At 41.4% G+C, this 18,944-nt stretch overlaps 2 protein-coding genes across 10 annotated transcripts in view; one reads left to right on the forward strand and one right to left on the reverse strand.

Annotated features, from left to right (window-relative positions):
• doc2a (double C2-like domains, alpha) overlaps nt 1-13,016 on the reverse strand; it is a 40,644-nt gene extending 27,628 nt beyond the window's left edge. Inside the window, exons 1-3 of one of the 2 annotated variants that reach the window (XM_058062362.1) lie at nt 12,730-13,016; nt 4,282-4,637; nt 2,165-2,244 (exon numbers count right to left, since the gene is read on the reverse strand). In XM_058062362.1, the coding sequence (XP_057918345.1) occupies nt 2,165-2,244; nt 4,282-4,618 (417 nt within the window). In that variant the 5' untranslated portion in view covers nt 4,619-4,637; nt 12,730-13,016. Of the gene's footprint in view, nt 1-2,164; nt 2,245-4,281; nt 4,638-12,491; nt 12,690-12,729 lie in introns of those variants that run through there. The other variant, XM_058062364.1, reaches the window with a different exon arrangement.
• Nucleotides 1-18,944, forward strand: part of adprh (ADP-ribosylarginine hydrolase) — a 75,520-nt gene that overhangs the window by 26,913 nt on the left and 29,663 nt on the right. The gene's annotated exons all lie outside the window — the stretch shown is intronic.

Below are 18,944 nucleotides of genomic sequence, written 5' to 3' on the forward strand. Positions count from 1 at the left end.
ACTCCAAATTGTCCATAGGTATGAATGTGAGTGTGAATGGTTGTTTGTCTATATGTGCCCTGTGATTGGCTGGCTGGTGACCAGTCCAGGGTGTACCCCGCTTCTCGCCCAAAGACAGCTGGGATAGGCTTTTTTATGCTGTTGAACCTTCATATCAATTGATGCCATACATACTTTTGTTTTTGATTATTATTAAGTTATTTGAATATTTAAGAATGCGCTTTGCGCAGGCCACACAGCTAGGAGACTCGAGTTCGATTCCACCCTCAGCCATCTCTGTGTGGAGTTTGCATGTTCTCCCCGTGCATGCGTTGGTTTTCTCCAGGTACTCCGGTTTCCTCCCACATTCCAAAAACATGCTCGGAAATGGATGGATGGGATATCCAAGTTTGTTTGTTTTCTTTTGGCTTTTTCCTGATTGCAGAGTCGCCTCAGCTGATCTTTTTGAGCCGCATACTGATTTTTGGCTTGAGCCCTTTATTAGCAACAAAAAACCCAATATTTGGGGTAAACATAATTTCCATATGTAAACAAACTCGCCTTAATTTCTTTAGAAAGAAATATTAATGTATTTGTAGTATTAGTAGTGGATGAGTGGTTAGCATGCAGGCCACACAGCTAGGAGACCCAAGTTCAATCCCACCCTCGGGCATCTCTGTATGGAGTTTGCATGTTCTGCCCGTGCATGCGTGGATTTTCTCCGGGTACTCCGGTTTCCTCCCACATTCCAAAAACATGCTAGGTTAATTGGTGACTCCAAATTGTCCATAGGTATGAATGTGAGTGTGAATGGTTGTTTGTCTATATGTGCCCTGTGATTGGCTGGCTGGCGACCAGTCCAGGGTGTACCCCGCTTCTCGCCCGAAGACAGCTGGGATAGGCTCCAGCACCCCCTGCTACCCTTGTGAGGATCAGCAGTAGAAAATGAATGAATGAATAAATATTTGTATGTATTTAACAGCTCTAAATTAAGTATAATTTAAAATGAAGCGAAAGGATAGATAGTACACGTCTAAAATTCATTCATTCATTCATTTTTTACCGCTTTTTCCTTACGAGCGTCGCGGGGGGTGCTGTCTTCAGGCGAGAGGCGGGGTACGCCCTGGACTGGTCGCCAGCCAATCACAGGGCACATATAGACAAACAACCATTCACACTCACATTCATACCTATGGACAATTTGGAGTCGCTAATTAACCTAGCATGTTTTTGGAATGTGGGAGGAAACCGGAGTACCCGGAGAAAACCCACGCATGCACGGGGAGAAGATGCAAACTCCACACAGGGATGGCCGAGGGTGGAATTGAACCCTGGCCTCCTAGCTGTGAGGTCTGCGCGCTAACCACTAGACCGCCGTGCCGCCCCAAAATATATTTACCTAATACTAGTTCCTTTAATTGAACCGTGTTGTTATGAGCAATGACGGCTTGTATTCAAAGACAAAACCTAACTTAAGTTAAATTTCTGAGCATGCTTAAATGCAGCAAATCGCACCCCCGCATTAGGAGTCGCAAAGTGAGCGATAAGAATATCCACTTATTGTTGTTTTCGTCATTCTTTTTACTTGAACCACACATACACACACACACAATAAGGACTTTTTTTGTGACGTGAGTGTCCATGATTGCATCTTGCAGTAGCCGAGTAACAATGAGGAAAGTGTCGTTCCGAGGCTCAACGGACTAGAGATGTGTTTGTGAGATACAAATATGCTGTTGGAATTGCACTGCTGTTGATATATTTAGGTCAGAGTACACTTAGAAAAGAGCGGCAGACTCTGTGTGACTCGGTGGGGAGCAACACTGTGCCGTCGCTGGCTGTCATCACAAAAGAGAGGCGTGGCTTGCCATGATGCGTATGTGTTAATTATGCTAATAAAATGTAACAGTAGTCATTAATGCGCTATTTTTGTATTGCGCTATTATTTCTGTATTTTGCCGTACTTCTAAGTGTGAGCGCACTTACTGTATGCGCTCAGTAGTGGAGGTACGGAAGTGCAGCCACTGTACCGACTTTTGCAGCCATCTTTGTTACTCGTTTTAGTTTTTACTCAGTACAAATGATAAAAGAGAGTTTTGTAGTTGTTTGCCCAGAATGTATAGTACTGGAGTAACAATATGCAACACATGGTACAGAAAAGAGACAAAGAGTTGTGAATGTTTACCTTGGCTTTGAGGACAGTGCAGTGTAGGGAGCTTGTGGCTCTTTCATACAGCAGGTCGAACTCCAATGTCCCCAAAGAGGCTGTCAATAGAACATATTTCACAATATATTTATGTTGAGCACTGACTGACTGGAAATTGCTTATGGCGTATTAGAATCCGACTCGTATGGCCCCCATCGCACTTAGCCTTTTACACAGTCGTGACGCTGGAAATTAGGATTGAAGAGAAGCCTCAATAACGTTAACAGAACAACATCACAAATCTGATCTATGCCCCCCCCCCCCATCACTTCATTGCACTACTTCATTGCACTATTGTACATATTACTGTAATATCTTGTTGCATTCATAGATCATCCTGTTTATAATTTATATAATCTGCAATAACCATACGTACTATAGTCACTTCATTGCAATACTGTACATATTACTGTTATTATATATTGTCACATCCATACTGTTTATAATCTGTATAATCTACAATAGCCATATTATAGTCATTTATGTCCCTGTACATATCCTCACTGTATTATAGTCATAGCCTGTTATAGTTTTTTACATAGATCTGTCCATTTTTTTTCTACATTTACTTACTACTAAGGTACTTATAAAATTGCACTTCTGGTTGGATGCTAACTGCATTTTGTTGCCCTGTACCAGTGACATGAGCAATAACAATAAAGTTGAATCTAATCTAATCTAATCTAATCTGCGTGGAGTTGAATGTAGATTAATCTTGTCTTAAAAAGTAAAACACAGCGAAAAAAAATTATATAAAATATTTTTACATTAAAATAGTAATATTTTGTTTTAATATTATATTGTAATATATTTTAATAATTAATATAGTTAATTATATATATACATTTTTTATTATTTATTATTTTTTTAATTCATTTATCATTTATTTATTATTTATTTATATATTATTTATTTGTTATTTATTTGTTATTTATTATTATTTATTTTATTATAATGAATATTTTAAAATGTGATTATATTTTAATAATTAATATTTAAAATTGTGATTATTCCATGACTATAGTTAAACTACAGCAGTGCTTCCAAATATTAGTGCAGACCTGCCAACGTGTATGAATTTGCCGTACTCTGCATGCAATTTGACTCTTCAATATGCTTGCATGCTTCACTGCTCTCCGTTAGCATTTTGCCGGTTTCAGTTTCAGTCTGTACAGTATAGATAAATACTAGATATTTTCAGTTCCCCAGTGCTGGGCATGACAGAAAATGAATGCGAACCACTGAACTAGAGGGACAAAACAGTATAAGAGCACTTGTTAATTTTTTTCATGTTGCTAAATAAGATAACCAAAATGTATTGTTAAATTGATAACTCACTAACATTATGAATAATATGAAGCACAATACATTTTTTTCAAATTGTGTTATTAGTTTCACCCAGTGCGCCTTTTTGAAGGTCTATGTACAATCATGACTCATTTCCACTTCAAATTATGCATGAAATGCTCATTCACACACTATTTTTTTTTTTTTAACTTGATGCAGTGATGCAGTTGAGGTCCCTGAGGGTTGTTATACATGACAGCCACAATCCCTTGGCTATGTTCAAAAATAGTCACCTTTTACATCTGACGATAAATCATATACAGCTCTTTGTCATGTGAGGATTGTGACTTAAATCACAGATGTCAAACTCAAGGCTAGGGGGCCCGATACAGCCCACTACGTAGTTTTATTCTGGCTCGCAAAAGCCTGGAAATAATGCAATATGTGCTTTATGTAAATGTATTTGTTGTTGTTGTTGTGGTTTCACTCCACTGGTTGGGGTGGGGTGTGCCTCAACCTAAATATCCGCTCAGACTAGAGCTGTTCTACCTGGTCGGGTAATTTCAGGTAAAGCTGCGGCCCTCCGAGGGCAACCATAACCGAGCTCCCGCATTAAATCATGTAGGCAGCCATGACAGTCCAATTAAAGTCAATTTTATAGGATCCCTACTAGGAAAATTAATGCTTCTCTCATGGAGAACTGGACATTAGTCTTTGTAAAGTCTACTGGTGTAGCTAATTTTGTGGCCATATTCTACAGTTGCTTTCTAGTTATGCCCGTTTGGCTCGCAAAGTTTCAGGTGACTCACTGTTATCGTCGCTGTCACAGCTGTCGACCTCGATAGAGGTGTCAATGCTGCTCATGGCGGATAGCGAGCCCCCACCCCCGCTTCCTGCCGCTAACAGAGGTGACAGCAGGCCGCTGCTGCCTCCTCCCGCTCCAACTTGACCCGCACTACCAGGACTGAGGGCAGCGGCTGCTGCTGTCTGATTGGGCGAGAGCGGCTCCGAGAAGGAAGAAGTGGGCGAGAGGCGAGGGAAGTAGGCTGAGATTTGGCGGATGGGCCGGATCGGTCCTGGGCAGACATCGATGGCCATGTGCTCCTGGATGGTGATAGCTAGACTTTTTCCTTTTTGCACGGTCATTGGGATGAAGGTAGAAAGACTGAAAGAGAGAAAAGAAGAATAATCACATTTTAGTCACATGTTCCATTAGTTACTGTTATTGTAAAGTACGTGTCTATTTTTCCGTGCTAGTGTAGGCTAGGCTATGCTGACAACTTTAAAGCGTCTTCCTTAAAACTATGGACCATGACATTCATTCATTCATTCATTTTCCAACTCTTATCCTCATGAGGGTCGCGGGGTGCTGGAGCCTATCCCAGCGATAACGACTGGTCTTACGGGGCGGAAAAGAAAGGTAGTTTGTTTGTTTTTTGTTTTTTTCCCCTCTGTCTACATTCATTCATTTTCTTCCGCTTTTTCCGGGGGTTGCTGGAGCCTATCCCAGCTGTCTTCGGGCAAGAGGCGGGGTACACCCTGGACTGGTCGCCAGCCAGCCAATCACAGGGCACATATAGACAAACAACCATTCACACTCACATTCATACCTATGGACAATTTGGAGTCGCCAATTAACCTAGCATGTTTTTGGAATGTGGGAGGAAACCGGACCCGGGACCCGGTGATCAGAGAGGGTTCACTAAATGTTCACTAAATGATTCATCGTGTGTTGCTGTGAGGCAACAAAGTAGCCAACAACGTTTTTCTCAATGTGTACTTCGGCCATTTGGAAAACTGTGGAAGTTTTTACAGTTTTTTTTCCTCTCAGTTTCTAATTCTATCATAGGCAGAATGTGTACTTTCAGTTGTGGCCCCTCTATTTTGAAATTATAAATCTAAAACAATTACTTTTTACGTATAGCAACCCTACAGTTTCGGCTTCCTGTCACATTCCAAAAAATATGCATGCAACGTTAATAGGACTCTAAATTGGCTTTTCGTGTGAATGTGAATGTTTTTTGATAAATGCACCACACTGATGTGAAACACCAAAGTTGACCCCGTAGGTCAGACAGACTTGAAATTTCTCAATCAGCTCAGTATGCTCAACATTTTTTTTTTGCTCTACTTTGACTGTATATGCATGACATGTATGCTAGCATGTCTTTTTGTCCCCATTTCTTCACACGTACATTTCTTATTGAAAAGTGCATTCATTTTTCTCACGGGGGTGCTGGAGCCTATCCCAGCTTTTTCCCAGTCTTTGGGCAAGAGATGGGGTACACCCAGGACTGGTGGCCAGCCAATCACAGGGCACATATAGACAAACAACCATTCACACTCACATTCATACCTATGGACAATTTGGAGTCGCCAATTAACCTAGCATGTTTTTGGAATGTGGGAGGAAACCGGAGTACCCGGAGAAAACCCGGCCAGAAATGGCCGAGGGTGGAATCGAACTCAGGTCTTCTAGCTGTGTGGCCTACGCGCTAACCACTCAGTCCATAATACAGTCATTAAGTTTCAGAAATTCATAAATTAATTAATTGATCGCTGTCTTGTGGTTGACTATAGTCTATTATTAGTCAAATCAAATACTGCAATACATTAAATACATTCATTCATTTTCTACCTCTTATCCTCACAAGGGTGCTGGAGCCTATTCCAGCTGTCTTCGGGGCGGGAGGCGGGGTACACCCTGGACTGGTCGCTAGCCAGCCAATCACAGGGCACATATAGACAAACAACCATTCACACTCACATCCATACCACTTACTGAGTCTTTTGAGCTCACATAGTAGTTGGTAAATATTCTGCATCATACATTGGTAGTGTATTGTCTGGTTGATGCGGCACAATACTCTTACTGTAGTACTGTAGCTATATATGCAGTATATGTATTTACATTCCAGTAGCCATTTTTATTCATTCATCGCGGGGGTGCTGGAGCCGATCCCAGCTGTCTTCGGGCAAGAGGTGGGGTACACCCTGGACTGGTCGCTAGCCAATCACAGGGCACATATAGACAAACAACCATTCACACTCACATTCATACCTATGGACAATTTGGAGTCGCCAATTAACCTAGCATGTTTTTGGAATGTGGGAGGAAACCGGAGTACCCGGAGAAAACCCACGCATGCACGGGGAGAACATGCAAACTCCACACAGAGATGGCCGAGGGTGGGATTGAACTCGGGTCTCCTCGCTGGATCATTTAAAACATAAAATGACTACATTACAGCAAAACTTAATGTTCTCTGTAATTGTGCTGCTGGGATATAAAGAAGGACTCGCATATGCACACGGCTCTCATGCCGTTGTTAAAAGGCTGTTACATGTAGAAAACAGCAGATGGTTACGCGCTAATTTGCATTTCCGTGGAATTAACTTGAGGCAACGGGGATAAAAGATGAAGCATTGTGCTTTGCAGATCTCTAGCCCCGAGCCTCCATCATCCTCCATCAAACTGCAGCAATGTGTCCCCACTTGTGTTTTAGCTAAGCCTTCATGGAGTAATCAGGTGATTATGGGATGGAGTCTGCACAGCGCAGCCCCCATTCAGTATAAATGGCATGGAGTCATGTCCATTATATAAAGTTAGCAGAGAGCAGAGTTGACTGCGACAAGGCTGGCTCATCTGTTCTCTTCCTTAAATAAACTAGAGGGGGCTGCATTGAAAATATCTGAAGGCTTTTGTTTGGAGAAGACAGCAGCAGGCCCTTGTGGGGGCGTTCCGTCCTCGGTGGCTGATAAATCCCCCTCTGGACGACCCGCAGCATCCATCGATTGAGTGTAGTATCTCTGGAGTTTAGTGTGAAAAAATGTGTGAGTCACACACTTTTGTAATGTTTGGAAGCCAGAGGGAGACTTTATGACCACATGTTGTAAACGAACACACACAAGCTGATTGTTGTGCAGAAGAAGTAGTTTCAGAAGGCTCGTTATGGGTGATTTCACTCTTATACAGTAAACCTCGGATATATCGGACTTGGATATATCGGAAATTCGCTCACAACGGACAGATAAAAAAGAACCGATTTTTCTGTAATGCATTTCCAATAAAAATTCATTGCATATATCGGATTTTTTATAACGGATTTCGCCTATTTCGGACAAAATCTCCAGTCCCGTTCCAATGCATTTCCATAAAATTTCCCTCGCATATATCGGATGGCCGCATCGTTATGCTAATCTTGTTGATGTCACTGGCTATTGTCTTTCTCCTGGCTACAGATTTAGGACAAATATAAAAGTGAGTGACGTCAATAATACTAGCACAGCAGTGAATGAGATCTTAACCTCACTATTGGAAATAACGTAGGCCTGACGGGTGTAACAGGGCCTAGCTTAATTAACAATTTGTTATGCTCAGAGTCCAATAAAGTTAAATTCTCATTACCTTACGTCTCTTTTCATTGCCCAGTCCAGGTACATTGGAAACATAGTCAAGGAAGTGCCTTTTTATAACGGATAAAATCCGATTTACGCATATACCGGATATAAATCCGATATATGCGTAAAACGGACATTTTCCGGTATACGCATATAATGGATTTCGCTTATATCGGACAAAACCAGTGGGAACAATTGAATCCGATATATCCGAGGTTTACTGTAGTTAGCTTTCTGTGATCATAATACGTGAAGAATACGTGATCGGTAAACCAGATGCAATCCAAAAGCCTTCGGTCACCAGCAAACCAGCACAAAAAATCTTTCGCCTCTGACTGTTGACCTTCAAACAGAATGGCAGGGCTGTTTGTCACGGAGGTTCTCTGTGACGCAAACACAAACAGCGGGTGATACCCGCTACGTCTCATCCAGCCAGCGTCGACTTGGCTGAGGATGAAACAGTCATCTGAGGCACACAGTGGAGTGCCGGCAGCCAGCCCCAAAAACTTTTTGGACTCATTTGATTGAGAGGATGCTGACAGTCCACTGGGCTCGGGATTTGAACATTAACAACCACACGCAGCCATTTTGGAGACTCTCAACTCATCTGTATTTTAGCACTGTTTGTCTGAATGTCTTTGGGGTACCAACTAAAAGCTAGACACTGTTGTCTGTTGATTAGTCAACTGAGACTTGGGACGTTCTTGGAGAATTGAATAGAAAGAACACACATCTAGGCTGGATGTTTGCCATTGTTTGGTTCGTTCTTTAGTGCATTAATTGTCAGCGCTTCATTATAGATATCAACCGATGCTGATGTCATAAGCAGCTCATTCATTCATTCATTTTCTACCACTTATCCTCACGAGGGTCGCAGGGAGTGCTGGAGCCTATCCCAGCTGTCTTCTGGCGAGAGGCGGGGTACACCCTGGACTGGTGACCAGCCAATCACAAGGCACATATAGACAAACAACAATTCACACTCACATTCATACCACTTACTGAGTCTTTTGAGCTCACATAGTAGTTGGTTAATATTCTGCATCATACATTGGTAGTGTATTGTCTGGTTGATGCGGCACAATACTCTTACTGTAGTACTGTAGCTATACATATATGCAGTGTATGTATTTACATTCCAGTAGCCATTTTTATTCATTCATCGCGGGGGTGCTGGAGCCTATCCCAGCTGTCTTCAGGCGAGAGGCGGGGTACACCCTGGACTGGTGGCCAGCCAATCACAGGGCACATATAGACAAACAACCATTCACACTCACATTCATACCTATGGACAATTTGCAGTCGCTAATTAACCTAGCATGTTTTTGGAATGTGGGAGGAAACCGGAGTACCCGGAGAAAACCCATGCATGCACGGGGAGAACATGCAAACTCCACACAGAGATGGCCGAGGGTGGAATTGAACCCTGCTCTCCTAGTTGTGAGGTCTGCGCGCTAACCACTCGTCAATGTTAATAAATTTTATATTTCTGTAGTTGCAGCATAGAAAATCTGTTTATGACTTCCTAAATATGTTTTTTAACACGACCAGAAACCTGTAGACATGAAGTAACACCCCTATAATCACCGTTATAATCCTTTCTCACCATACAGTATTGCAATTCTTATGAGATGGCCACTAGCTAGCGAGGGAACCAGTTAGCATTGTACTTATTCTAAACTCAAGACGCCAAAACTTACCACTTCCACACAGGATGGGAGGAGAACATTTTTTTTTATTCTATCATGTCTTGCATGCCATAGCTGACTTCATGACTCCATGCAGTGTTAATGTAATGTAATGTCTCTACCAACCTGAATACTACATAGCACTTGTATTTCAATATGTTTTAATTAATAATAGACCACAGTCTACCAATTCATTAATTAATTCTTGAAAAAACACAATATAGCGAAGGATGACTGTATTAATGTGAGATGCCTGTATTGGTGCCATGATCTGTGTGACAGGTTTGACTTTCAGTTTTGCTTTTCTGTACAGCGGTACCTGTTACATAACTATACTAGGTTACATACTGACATACTGAGCTTGTTGCTCTGTGGGGCACAGTACAGTTTGATGAGGTCTCAGCTGCAGAAAAACTAATACAGATTTTTCCATTTTTGTTTTGGTTGTGACTTGCATGCCCACACTGAATACTTTTGTTGTGTTGTTTAGACCAGAGTTGACACACTGAGCCCCCCCCCCCCCCCCTCCCCTTCAGTGAACATAATACATCTGGGGCATGCCCTGCTCCTTGAAAAATACATTTTTTAAAAGCATATTTTGTGGCATTTTCTTCTCACCCTAGAGTCTGTTTACACTCTAAACATAACAGAAGTTAGCTAAGCAGGTTTTGAAAAGTATGTCAGTTTTTATTTCTCTCAAGCTGCCTCCAGAGAAGGTTTGCCTCACACTGGTGTAGACAGAAATGGTAATGTTTTATGTATTTTGAGTCTCAGGTGTACCTCGCCTCTCACCCAAAGGATAGGCTCCAGCACACCCATGACCCTAGTGAGAATAAGCGGTATAGAAAATGGATGGATGTATGGTTTAGACGGAAATGGTAACATTTGTTACCATTTGAAGTCAGCTGGGATAGGCTCCAGCATACCACTGTGACCGTAGTGAGGATAAGTGGCATAGAAAATAGATAGATGGATGGTTTAGACAGAAATGGTAACATTTGTTACCATTTGAAGTCAGCTGGGATAGGCTCCAGCATACCCCCACGACCCTAGTGACGATAAGCGGGATTGAAAATGGATAGGCGGATGGTTTAGACAGATATGGTAACATCTGTTACCATTTGAAGTCAGCAGGGATAGGCTCCAGCATACCCCTGTGACCGTAATGGGGATAAGTGGCATAGAAAGTGAGTGATGGATGGATGGTTTAGGTAGAAATGGTAATATTTGTTACCATTTGAAGTCCGCTGGGATAGGCTCCAGCATACCCCCTGCGACCTTAGTGAGGATAAGCAGTATAGAAAATGGAATGATGGGTGGTTTAGACAGAAATGGTAACATCTGTTACCATTTGAAGTCAGCTGGGATAAGCTCCAGCATACCCCCGCGACCGTACTGAGGATAAGCAGTATAGAAAATGGAATGATGGGTGGTTTAGACAGAAACGGTAACATCTGTTACCATTTGAAGTCAGCTGGGATAAGCTCCAGCATACCCCCGCGACCGTACTGAGGATAAGTGGCATAGAAAATGGATAGATAGATGGTTTAGGTAGAAATGGTAACATTTATTACCATTTGAAGTCGGCTGGGATAGGCTCCAGCACACCCCCTGCGACCCTAGTGAGGATAAGCAGTATAGAAAATTGATTGATGGATGGTTTAGGTAGAAATGGTAACATTTGTTACCATTTGAAGTCAGCTGGGATAGGCTCCAGCATACCCATGCGACCTTAGTGAGGATAAGCAGTATAGAAAATGGATTGATGGATGGTTTAGACAGAAATGGTAACATTTGTTACCATTTGAAGTCAGCTGGGATAGGCTCCAGCATACCCCCGCGACCCTAGTCAGGGTAAGTGGCATAGAAAATGATGGATGGATGGATGGTTTAGGTAGAAATGGTGACATTTTTTACCATTTGAAGTCAGCTGGGATAGGCTCCAGCATACCCCTACGACCCTAGTGACGATAAGCGGCATAGAAAATGGATGGACGGATGATGTAGACAGATATGGTAACATTTGTTACCACTTGAAGTCAGCAGGGATAGACTCCAGCATACCCCTGAGACCTTAGTGAGAATAAGCAGCACAGAAAAAGGACGGACGTAGAGATGCATAGATAACTGCGAATAATACCCAGTACAGATATGACAGAAGGCGCACAGAAATGCCAGCGAACATGCAGATTGCATCACTTCATTAATTCACACACTAACGCAGGAGCCACAATGCGGCTGGTTGTTGCAGGCATGTGTGTTGATGTGATGTGTGCAGTCAGTGGCACATGTGGCTGTGAGCTGCTGGAGCACACATGCAGCCGTGGGGGCCCGGCTGGTTGCTTGCGGGAAGGAGGAAACAAAAAAAAAAAAAAAATCTCCCAGCGTGCTGCTGATTGATCGCTCTCTCATGATGCCAGCTTTCATCCTCTCTTTTCATCTTCACATTGAAAAAGTCGTCACCTCACAGTAAAAGTGATAATGCATACTTTGTGTATGTTGAGGATAATAGTGCACAAGTTGTTATCAACAACAACAGCAGCAGCAGCAGCAGCAGCAGCCCTGTGGCTGTTTGTGCTGTATATATGTATAGAGGTTATAGGTTAGCTTGCAGAGATTGGAGTATCTATGTGACGCCTCCTTCCCCTCCTCCTCTTTTAGCTCCTTCACTTTAAATTAGACTCATGCCAGAAGCACACGAAGCCCCCCCTTTTTTTTCCCCACCTCCTTGAAAATCCATAAGTCTCATTATTTTCATGTCAGTCACTATTCGTCCACCTGTGGCGCACATGTGAGGATGCTTTCCCTTTTACATTCTACGCACAAGACTCCCCACAACGATTCGCATTCACCGTTAAATAGTACCCTGCTGACAGATACAGTGCAAACAGTATAGAGTATAGAGGAGATGGAGTCGGCATATCACTCACACTGACAGCCTGTCAATTAGAGCCAACTCAGGGATGAGAAAACTTCCGTGTGTGTCATGTCGTAGCAGCTGTTGCGCCAGTTAAATAGAAACATCATGCAGCATCCTCGTGGATGGTTATCTGCCTTTTGTCCGCACTGTTCTCTCGCCGAACAAAACATGCAAATATAGCCTACATGACGTTACCGCATCCAAGATAAGGATTAGGAACTAGCATTGGCAGCGCAATGGCTACTTACCTCCAAAGCAAGTGTGGAACTCCTCATAAAAAAAAAAGAAGAGGAAGAGGGGATTCCAACGCAGAGCAGTGAGGGAGACGGACTAACAGGTGGTGAAGAGAGGAGCGCAGAGTAGATGGAGGAAGAGGGGGGAGGAGGAGGGAGAGGAGGGAGGACTCGCAGGGCCGAGCGAGCTCAATGTTTACCATTAAATATTAAATGTACCCATAGTTGAAGTTGTGTTGGAAATGAGCAGCAGAGGGGAGTCGAGAGAGTGACATGCTGGAGGATGAGGAACAGGAGGATGGAGGGAGTGGAAGGGAGAGAGAAAGATCTGGAGTCTGCTCTCTCTCTCTCACACTCGATAATAGTAGAGTGCACCCCCATGCTTACTACAAAGGAGGACATGTTAAGCTCTCCCTGATTGAAACACTTCCAGTCAGTTGCCGTACATTAAAACACTTCGGTGGCTCGAACCTGAAAGTTAACGCTAACTCAAATCCTAAACCCCATCCCCTAAATCCCAAATCCTGACAACCCTAATGATAGTATCGCCCTATTGTAAACCCACTAACCCTCAACCCTAAAGGCTGGATTAAGCTTTCTGCACAAACTAGCCGCGCGGAAATCCGCTTGAGAGACCTTGTGTGAATTTATAGCGTCTGCTCCGAAACTGCAGAGGGCAATGTATCAAAAACACACTTCCTCCATGGTACAAAACCAGAGCAAAATAAATTTACCATTGTTTAATCGACCGACAAATATTTGAAGGAGAGGAATTGTGTTTATTTATTTGCTGTTGCGACACAAAAGGAAGAGAAGGTGGTCCACTCGTCCTTTAACACCACAGGGACTTGTACCCTGGTATTAGGATAATGTGCTTACAAAAGGCATAGCTGAAAACAACACAGGATTGATTTGACTTGGAAATGGTAATGGTAATGGTAATGGTTTTATTTCATTTGAACATGCATCAGATTACAATTGAATGCATCACATAATCAGTTCACAGTTCCACATGTCCAAAAGGAGTAGGAAGAAGCAAAGCTTATTAAATCCTACCCCTCCATCTGGTACTTTTACAATCAGTAACTGTTACATTTGTTCACTTCCTGCTTTCCTAATTTCCTAAGTTTTTCAAATTTAGTTCTTCTCTGAGATCAAAATTCTCCTCTCTTGTAGAGAAGTATTGGATGACATTTTTAGGTAATTGGTTATTTTTAGGGCTGCACTGTGGTTGAGTGGTTAGCGCGCAGGCCTCACAGCTAGGGAGACCCAAGTTCAATCCCACCCTCGGCCATCTCTGTGTGGTGTTTGCATGTTCTCCCCGTGCATGCGTGGGTTTTCTCCAGGTACTCCGGTTTCCTCCCACATTTGTTCACTTCCTGCTTTCCATGATACAGTTTAAGGGTTTTTTTTGTAATTTTTTTTAAATAATGTACGGAAGTATGAGGTGATATGACCATCCAATGACATAATGGGTACCATAGTAAGTGTCAATATAGTGATATATATATAGCACATCATGACTGGTTCAAGACTCTTCATCCTTGTATTTAGCAAACATCAACTGCTTGTATTGTTTCTTGAATTGGCTCATCGTTGTGCATTGTTTGAGGGTCTTACTCAATCCATTCCATAGTTTGATTCCACATACTGAAATGCTATGGTTTTTTAACGTAGTCCTAGCATAGAAGTGTTTCAAATGTACTTCTTCCCTGAGATCATATTTCTCCTCTCTTGTAGAGAAGTATTGGATGACATTTTTAGCTAATTGGTTATTTTTAGCCTTATGCATTATTTTAGCTGTTTGAAGATGAACTATATCAGCAAGTTGAAGTATTTGTGATTTTAGAAATAAGGAGTTAGTATGTTCTCTGTAGGCGGCATTATGAATTATCCTTACTGACCTTTTTTGCAGTACATTTAGCGAGTTTGCTTTGTAATACTTGTGTATAAATACAAATAATAGTTTTAGAGTTCTATAAACCCTATAAAAGAGCAAAAAAAAGTAACTAACACAACTTATCTTCAGCCTAAATTAACCGTTTCTTACCTCATTAATTGATTCAATCACCCAGTAAATTTCAAATTAATATGCATTCACATTCTGATCTTCTATTCAACTTCTTATGTCTTTTTAAAAATGCCATCAATCTAAATTTGACCCTCACATGAAAGGGTGTAAATTGGTCCATCTTGATGATTATAATTTGGAGTAAAATTGCCAGAAAATGACACTGTTGTCCAAACGTCTTGTTGAAAACAAACTCAACTGAACATGATGGCCTTTTAACCAAATGTAATCTCGTTCTCTGTGTCTATATAATGTGTAACAGTTCTGCCATATAATTAGTCCAACAGTTCTTGAGTCAGCATCCGTGACAGACAAGTGGAAACATGCTATTTCGCATCCACTGAGGCCACCAAATTGGCACTGGCTTTTTTCCATCTCATTTTCTCCTCTTTACAACAGTCTTTCTGTTCATTCCTCAACATTAGCTTCCTTGTCGATCACAAGTATGGCAATTTTTGTTATGTTATTACAAAATACACACATACAAATAAAAAACAAAAAACAAATGTTTACAAAAACATATAAAAACTTGCATGGAAATTAAATTAAATTAAATTAAATTAAATTAAATTAAATTAAATTAAATTAAATTAAATTAAATTAAATTAAATTAAATTAAATTAAATTAAATTAAATTAAATTAAATTAAATTAAATTAAGGCGGCCCGGCGGTCGAGTGGTTAGCGCGCAGACCTCACAGCAAGGAGACCAGGGTTCAATTCCACCCTCGGCCATCTCTGTGTGGAGTTTGCATGTTCTCCCCGTGCATGCGTGGGTTTTCTCCGGGTACTCCGGTTTCCTCCCACATTCCAAAAACATGCTAGGTTAATTGGTGACTCCAAATTGTCCATAGGTATGAATGTGAGTGTGAATGGTTGTTTGTCTATATGTGCCCTGTGATTGACTGGCGACCAATCCAGGGTGTACCCCGCCTCTCGCCCAAAGACAGCTGGGATAGGCTCCAGCACCCCCGCGACCCTCGTAAGGAAAAGCGGTAGAAAATGAATTAAATTAAATTAAATTAAATTAAATTAAATTAAATTAAATTAAATTAAATTAAATTAAATTAAATTAAATTAAATTAAATTAAATTAAATTAAATTAAATTAAATTAAATTAAATTAAATTAAATTAAATTAAGAAAGCAGGAAGTGAACAAATGTAACAGTTTGTAAAAGTACCAGATGGAGGGGTAGGATTTAATAAGCTTTGCTTCTTCCTACTCCTTTTGGACATGTGGAACTGTGAACTGATTATGTGATGCATTCAATTGTAATCTGATGCATGTTCAAAATAAAATATCAAATAAAACCATTACCATTACCATATGTAGATAAAAACACACACACCACCAGTCATGTATGCTGTGGTTACATTAAATTGATGCCATGGCACGGACATGCATGACTGCATTAACATGGTGGTGTAATGTGCAAAACCCTCCAGAGCAAAATGACTGCCTCTCTTTCACACATACACACGCAAGTATGTTGAACATGTTCATATTTACTGGCCTCCCTCCTTTTTTTTTTTTTCATGCTTTTCATCGTCTTATCTCCTTCGCTGTGGGTTGTCAGCCTCTTTATGAAGATGGAAAGTCTCATAACCAATGCAGAGTGTGTTTAAGTGCTCATTCAGGGGAAAAGAATAAAGAAGAATAAGAATAAAATATCAATAATTGTCAAAGTTTCATTGCAATTCAAATTTCTATATCATTTTGAATAAATTGATATGAATTTGCACATTAGCACCATTAAAAAAAGGTAGTGATAATTATGGACTGGCCCAGTAGCCAGCCCATAGACTGCTACTTGCAGTAGCAGTCTATGGGCTGGCTACTGAGCCAGCCCATATTGTTATTCCTTGTGGTGTTTACCAATTTTTATTATGGACTGGCTCAGTAGCCAGCCCATAGACTGCTACTTGCAGTAGCAGTCTATGGGCTGGCTACTGAGCCAGCCCATATTGTTATTGCTGTTTAGTTATAATTATTTTTATTCTTATATCTTAATCTTCCACTTTTTGCGCGCGTAATGCGGCCGAAACCACATGAAGGACCCCCACACATGGTACACCGCCGGAATCGTGACGCTCGGGACTACAGCGGTATTTATTTTTTGGAACGTTTCGTGTAACCATGGCGACGGTATTCGCGATAGAAAAAAAAATCGGCCACTATATTAGGGACACCCCAGTTCTATTTTTAGAACAGCTCATGCCAGTGAAAGAAACGAAAATTTACAGACTTTTCACAGCCTTGTAGCTCAGCCATACGGCCACGTAGAAACGTGATTGATGGCTCATTTTTTAGATAAACTTCTGAACTCTCTCTGTGGCTAAATGCTAATTGCTAGCATGTTAGCATGTTAGCATTGAAGCTAATTTACTCATGTCTAAAGGCAAATACACACATGGCATGATGTAGGGAGGTCATAGGACAACCTTGGCAGTTTCTAAACTTGAGGCTCTCTTGCTAGGTGCTAGCATGTTAGCCGTTAGCATGTTAGCATTTAAGCTAATTTACTCATGTCTAAAGGCAAATACACACATGGCATGATGTAGGGAGGTTATAGGACAACCTTGGCACTTTCTAAACTTGAGGCTCTCTTGCTAGGTGCTAGCATGATAACTGTTAGCATGTTAGCATTTAAGCTAATTTACTCACGTTTAAAGGCAAATACACACATGGCATGATATAGGGAGGTTATAGGACAACCTTGGCACTTTCTAAACTTGAAACCCTCTTGCTAGGTGCTAACATGGTAGCCGTTAGCATGTTAGCATCTAAGCTAATTTACTCATGTCTAAAGGCAAATACACACATGGCATGATGTAGGGAGGTTATAGGACAACCTTGGCACTTTCTCAACTTGATGCTCTCTTGCTAGGTGCTAGCATGGTAGCCGTTAGCATGTTAGCATTTAAGCTAATTTACTCATGTCTTCAGGCAAATACACATATGGCATGATGTAGGGAGGTTATAGGACAACCTTGGCACTTTCTCAACTTGATGCTTTCTTGCTAGGTGCGAGCATGGTAGCCGTTAGCATGTTATCATTTAAGCTAATTTACTCATGTCTTCAGGCAACTACACATATGGCATGATGTAGGGAGGTTATAGGACAACCTTGGGCACTTTCTAAACGTGAGGCTCTCTTGCTAGGTGCTAGCATAATGATTGATAGCATGTTAGCATTTAAGCTAATTTACTCACGTTTAAAGGCAAATACACACATGGCATGATATTGGGAGGTTGAAGGACAACCTTGGCACTTTGTAAACTTGAAACCCTCTTGCTAGGTGCTAGCATGGTAGCCGTTAGCATGTTAGCATTTAAGCTAATTTACTCATGTCTAAAGGCAAATACACACATGGCATGATGTAGGGAGGTTATAGGACAACCTTGGCACTTTCTAAACTTGAGGCTCTCTTGCTAGGTGCTAGCATGACGACTGTTAGCATGTTAGCATTTAAGCTACTTTGCTCATGTTTAAAGGCAAATACACACATGCATGATGCGGGGACGTTATAGGACATCCTTGGCACTTTCTGACCTTGAGGCTCTCTTGCTAGGTGCTAGCATAATGACTGTTAGCATGTTAGCATTTAAGCTAATTTGCTCACGTTTAAAGGCAAATACAAACATGGCATGATGTGGGGAGGTTATAGGACAACCTTGGCAGTTTCTAAACTTGAGGCCCTCTTGCTAGGTGCTAGCATGGTAGCCGTTAGCATGTTAGCATTTAGGCTAATTTACTCATGTCTACAGGCAAATACACACATGGCATGGTGTAGGGATGTTACAGGACAACCTTGGCACTTTCTAAACTTGAGGCCCTCTTGCTAGGTGCTAGCATGGTAGCCGTTAGCACGTTAGCATTTAAGCTAATTTACTCATGTCTAAAGGCAAATACACACATGGCATGATGTAGGGAGGTTATAGGACAACCTTGGCACTTTCTAAACTTGAGGCTCTCTTGCTAGGTGCTAGCATAATGATTGTTAGCATGTTAGCATTTGAGCTAATTTACTCACGTTTAAAGGCAAATACACACATGACATGATGTGGGGAGGTTATAGGACAACCTTGGTAGTTTCTAAACTTGAGGCTGTCTTGCTAAGTGCTAGCATGTTAGCCGTTAGCATGTTAGCATTTAAG

The sequence above is a fragment of the Doryrhamphus excisus genome, chromosome 22, assembly GCF_030265055.1.
Source record: "Doryrhamphus excisus isolate RoL2022-K1 chromosome 22, RoL_Dexc_1.0, whole genome shotgun sequence".
In the NCBI taxonomy this organism is placed as follows: Eukaryota; Metazoa; Chordata; class Actinopteri; order Syngnathiformes; family Syngnathidae; genus Doryrhamphus; species Doryrhamphus excisus.